General features: G+C 39.0%; 1 gene segment (V, D, J or C); it reads right to left on the reverse strand.

Moving 5' to 3' along the window:
* Positions 1–5,092: 5,092 nt before the first annotated feature.
* On the reverse strand, positions 5,093–5,640 carry LOC101988618. The segment is given in 2 exon segments: positions 5,093–5,397; positions 5,569–5,640. Coding segments are annotated over 2 exon segments (354 nt in total).
* Positions 5,641–6,105: the final 465 nt, after the last annotated feature.

Below are 6,105 nucleotides of genomic sequence, written 5' to 3' on the forward strand. Positions count from 1 at the left end.
ATCAACAGCATTAAAAGGTATTTTCCCAATTTTTTATGCATGGACATATTAGTCGAGTTTTTTTTTTATCTACTATGACCTCTAATGTCCATTTAATTTAGTTAGTATGACTATCTTCTGATGCACACAGTTTCCTGTAAATAGCATAATTTCTTTCTGTTTTATACTTTAAAAATCCATTTGTTTATTTGGATATGTAGAAAAATTAAAGTATAAAATTTAATGATAATATCCAGGAGGGTAACTATATGTTTTTCTTTAGGTTCACCTTCATATTTAGCTTCTCTAGGATCACAAATTATAGGCTCAGTGTCCTTTATTTATGGCTAGAAACCATTTATGAGTGAGTACATCCCATGGTCATCTTTTTGGATCTGGGTTACCTCACTCAGGATAGTGTTTTCTGTTTCCATCCATTTGCATGCAAATTTCAAGATGTCATTTTTTTTTTTTTACCACTGAGTAGTACTCTAATATATATATAATGCTTTCTTCATCCATTCTTCCATTGAAGGGCATCTAGGTTGTTTCCAGGTTCTGGCTATTACAAATAATGCTGCTATGAACATAGTTGAACAAATGCTTTTGTAATATGATAGGGCATCTCTTGGGTGTATTCCCAAGAGTGGTATTGCTGGGTCCTGAGGTAGGTGGATCCCGAATTTCCTGAGAAACCCCCACACTTATTTCCAAAGTGGTTGCACAAATTAACTTGGGGTGGGGTGGGATAGGGACAAGGGGAAATGGGGAGAGAAAAGTCAGAAGGGAGGGATGGGGAGAGCATGGGGATATGGGATGGTTGGGATAAAGGAAGGGTGGATATGGGAGCAGGGAAGTATATATCTTAATTAAGGGAGCCATCTTAGGGTTGGCAAGAGACTTGACTCTAGAGAGGCTCCCAGGTGTCCAGGGAGATGTCCCCAGCTAGTTCCTTGGGCTGATGAGGAGAGGGAAACTAAAATGGCCCTATCCTATAACCATACTGAGGAATATCTTGCATATCACCAAAGAAGCTTTATCTGGCGATGGATGGAGATAGAGACAGAGACCCACATTGGAGCACCGGACTGAGCTCCCAAGGCCCAAATGAGGAGCAGAAGGAGGGAGAACATGAGCAAGGAAGTCAGGACTTTGAGGGGTGCACCCACCCACTGAGACAGAGGGGCTGATCTATTGGGAGCTCACAAAGGCCAGCTGGACAATGACTGAAAAACATGGGATAAAACCAGACTCTCTGAACATGGAGGATAATGAGAACTGATGAGAAGCCAAGGACAATGGCACTGGGTTTTGATCCTACTTCATGTACTGGCTTGGTGGGAGCCTAGCCTGTTGGGATGCTCACCTTCCTAGACCTGGATGGAGGGAGGAGGACCTTGGACTTCCCACAGGGCAGGGAACCCTGACTGCTTTGGGACTGGAGAGGGAGGGGAAAAGGAGTGGGGGAAGGGAGAGAGGAGTGGGGGAAGGGGGAGGGAAATGGGAGGTGGGGAGGAGGCAGAAATTTTTTTTAATAACAAAAAAAAATCTAAAAACTTGATTCAAGGTTGTCACATTACAAAGTAACAAATATATGCAAAGTTCTACATGAGTCTTCTGTAATCCTGGAATGAGAGTAAATATTTAATATAGAGATTTGTACATAGAAGCATTGTTGTTCAAGATGTGGATTTACCTACCATTGTCATAGTTTACTGTACTTTTCCCAATCTCTATTTCCCTGTGAAATCTCCTGGCTGTAGAGGAGTTTGTGCTACTCATGAGTAAGAATTTTGTGGGGGAAAAAAACCATTTATTTGAGGCTTACTATTATAATAGATGAAACTCAGAGGGAAAAAGTGTCTCTTAAGAATATATTCATTTTGCTACACAAGTTATATCATGATGAATTCAAAACAGGGAATTAATAAGGCTGCATTGACACTCTCAGAAGGGAAGTTTTGTTTGAGATTGTATGACTGTGGGAGAATACTCTATGTATTTCTGACAGTAATAAACACCTATCCATATCCTCAGACTTCGTGTACTCATTTTTACTGTGAAGTTTGTTCCTTTCCCACAATAGTTGAAAGGGTCTGGGATTCTATTAAATTGTTTAGAAACCAAATAGATCAGGAGCTGTGGAGACTTGGCTCACCTGTGTGGAAATCACTGCAAGTAAGTATTCCCATCATTGTGTAGCAGACTCTTGCTACACCTGCAGGAGAAGAAAGCTGACTGTTGGAGAGTGAAGACTCAGTGATCACAATATTCCTAGTGGCCCCTTAAATAACAGAGAGAAAAGGTCACGTACAAACTTCATGATACTTTAAAATAACTTTTCTTCATCATTTATTTCATACTTATCCTATTCATGACTCTCTTTCATAATCTAAAATGTTCAACATGAAAGACATATGTAAAGAGAACTTGGAGCCTCCTTAGATAGAAATCACCTAGACTGTCCATTTTGGTACTTGTCAGAGTTGACACAAGCACATGGTTTCTCTTCCTTTCTCCCTCTAAACTTCACAGGCCCATTCCTGAAAACAAGACCTAATAGTCTCACATGTGGAAAGAAAATGCATTTGAATCAGCAGGGCCCCAGGTAGCCCCATTCCCCTACATTCTTCTTCATCATAGTTTCTCTCCATATCAGTAATCCAGAGAAAAATCAGCCTCAAGAGCTGAGCAGGAAACCTCATTCTGAGAATTCATTATGAAGAGTCCCGTGTAGTCAAGGTAGGAAGAAGACTGGTTAGTTTTGCCCTGGACTTACAGAAAGAGGTCCTTCCTAGGGAGCAGAACAATATGTAAATCCCATAGATGGTATAGCTATGTATAAAATACTATGGAGTGCCCTTAAAGTCTAATCTTAAAAGTAAAATGACATAGCCGGGTGGTGGTGGAGCATGCCTTTAATCCCAGCACTCGGGAGGCAGAGGCAGGCTGATCTCTGTGAGTTCGAGACCAGCCTGGTCTAGAGAGCTAGTTCCAGGACAGGCTCCAAAACCACAGAGAAACCCTGTCTCAAAAAACCAAAAAAAAAAAAAAAAAGTGAAATGACATAAGTGTTTCTTTTGATTGTAATAAAGTAGCTATAGTCCATGATGTCTATAGCAGGGGGCAGCTGGTCTCCCCTGTGAAAAGCTTCATTTCTGAAAATGGATACTTTCATGATCTGTGAGGCAAGAGTATGCCAAGATATTACTGCAAACCTAAATTTCATGCTGGTATGTTTGCTGGTCAGCACTTGAGAAGAGAATGGGCAGCCTCTCCAGGCTATTCTGAAGAAGGACTGAAAATCTGTCCTAGTAGTATTATTGTCAAAGAGGTTTCAGATAGTTGAATGGGGTCTTTGAGTTAGAGTAAAGACATTCATGAGTATAAAGACAAACAAGAATAGAATAGAAAGTGAGTAAAGCAAAACCTTGTCATTTGCAGTGAAACCTAATGGCCTTCAATGCAACAAGATGAAACGGGGAGAATTGTTTTCCTTAGAATATGAATATGAAAGTTAATTACCACAAAGTAAACAATATTTTGCCAATAAATATTCTATCGCAAAATAACATTACCTGTGTATGTCATGTCTCACATGGTCAATGCATTTGCTACCAAACATGACAACCAGAGTTTGATTTCCAGAACTCATGAAATCAACTACCACAATGTCCTTTGAGTATGCTTGTATGCATACTCATGAAATCAACTACCACAATGTCCTTTGAGTATGCTTGTATGCATACTCATGAAATCAACTACCACAATGTCCTTTGAGTATGCACATACACACACACACAGACTCACAAGCCCAGAGAAACACACTAAAGAAATGACATTTTTTATTAAAGAACAACCCTGGGATATTGAGATTATGTGTAATCAAAACAATTTCATCTAATTTGTTTTTAGGTAGTGTTTTGAGAACTCTTTCAAAGTCTGTTTTTGTTTTCCTCCTTTTAAAGAATCTAGTTCCTTCTTTCAGAGTTATTAGCTTTAACTTCCTCTTTGTGGGCACGTCAATTGTTTATTTGATATGTAAGTAGAGCAGACAAGACTAAGTAGCACAGTCTTACAGTGATTTCTTTGCATTACAATAGCAAGAATGCAATCCATTATTTTAATGAGTCACTCTAGTCTTTGCCCTTGATTTGTTTATTCTTGATTTTGATTAAAATAGGTGCTTCTCTAAGGAGTCTGAACTATGCAGAGGAGATAGGTTCAGATAAATAGCAGCTAGACCTTGGAACTTTTGGTACTTATGAGAAACAGAAGGCTCTCACACGCCTAATATGTATTATGGAGACTTGGGATAAATGAAAAATTGGTACTAATTAACTATCTATAGGACACTGGAATTTCTACTCTGAAAAGTTCTCTTTTGTTCCTTGAGGCCAGCACAATAAACTGACATGGGCTCACATAAGTTCACATCACACTGGACACCATAAAGTTTCACGGAGTGTGCTAATTAACACTGTCTTTCTCAAGGTAGAAAACTAAGCAGTCCCTATAATGTGTCTCTAATTTTGATTATGGTCAAGAGTTAAGATGGAGTCAGAGAGATGAACTTCACTACAACTTCTGGGAGTTTCCAAATGCTGTTTACTTTGGGATTATCAAACTGACAGCCTATTGTAATTCATGCAACTTGGAGACCTGGCTTAAATATGTATATTTTCACAGAATGGTTGATAATGAAGTGGAAAGTACACCTGGTTCACATGTCTAATATGCCTGATAGGTCTGTCAACCAACTTTTTCTAAACCTTTTTCTGCAAAGGTTTGAGTTTAAAGTGCATACATCCCCGAGTGTATGATTGATACTGTTTCTACCATATTTGCATGAAAAGTTTCAACATAAAAAATGTTAAAAATAAAAAAAGGTGTGTGTGTGTGCACGTGTGTGCTTGCGCGCGCATAGTGAATGCACATACATATGATATATATATATATATATATATATATATATATATATATATATATATATAAAACTCCATTGAAGAAAATCTGAGAGATTCTGCCACACATCACTAAAACCTATGAACATATTTCATCTCTAGGAGGAAGCAGCTGAACACTAGATAAAGGGTTTTTGTTCCTGTCTGTATCACTGTGTGAGTGGGTAACTAGTTCCCTGCTGACAGTAGTAAGTGGCAGCATCTTCAGCCTCTACGCTGCTGATGGTGAGAGAGTAAGAACTCCCAGACCTACTGCCACTAAAGCGAGCTGGAACTCCAGAAGCCAGGTTGGTTACTTCATAAATCAGGAGTTTAGGAGAAGCTTTTGGCTTCTGTTGGTACCAGTGCAAGTAACCGGTGCTTACACTTGAGAGGCAGGAGATGGTGACCTTCTCCCCTTGAGATGCAGCCATGGATTCTGGAGACTGGGTGAGCACAACTTGTCCCCAGGATGCTATTATCAGGAAAAAGAATAAAAGAGAGATAGAGCTTAGTAGGCATAGAGATACACAAATAATTTGACGCTATCCAACATTTAGAAGAAACAAAATGACAAGTAATTTATCTTAGACTTAAACTTCTCCAGGGAAAATAATGCTGCGTTCTGAACTAGAGCCTGTCTTACCTGTGACAGTGATCAGCATGAAGCTGAAAATCTTCACCCAAAAATCCATTGTCTTTTCCACTCTTAATCTTAGGCTGCTTGCTAGTCTTCGGAAAAGCACATTACTTTAAAGCAGCTGTAAGACATTTGTGGTTTCTGAAGTTGATATATGCAAATAAACAAGATATGGCCTAGGCAGTTCTTGGCTTTATATATGAATGTAGTCCTTTATTGAAAGTAAACCTGTGTAATTCAGAATTGTGTATGCTTATCTATGGGTACATTGAAAAGGAAGCATATTTCTGTATTTTTTTTTCCCTTTCTTGTGGTAGAGAGTTCTGATTATGAGTATTGCCAGAGCTTTTCTGTGAAGTCTCTCTTAATTTGGTCCTCTAAGCAAGGAAAGTGCTAGTTAGCAGTTCTAGGCATATTTTCCCCATGATAATGGGGTATTGAGGATGATTTTTTAAATGTGCTCAGAGAACATTTAGACAAATTATACACTTCTCTATTTCCCTTGAAGCTCCTCAACTGAGACCTTGTTCACCATCCAATCTT

Source organism: Microtus ochrogaster, unplaced genomic scaffold (genome assembly GCF_000317375.1).
Source record: "Microtus ochrogaster isolate Prairie Vole_2 unplaced genomic scaffold, MicOch1.0 UNK136, whole genome shotgun sequence".
Lineage (NCBI taxonomy): Eukaryota > Metazoa > Chordata > Mammalia > Rodentia > Cricetidae > Microtus > Microtus ochrogaster.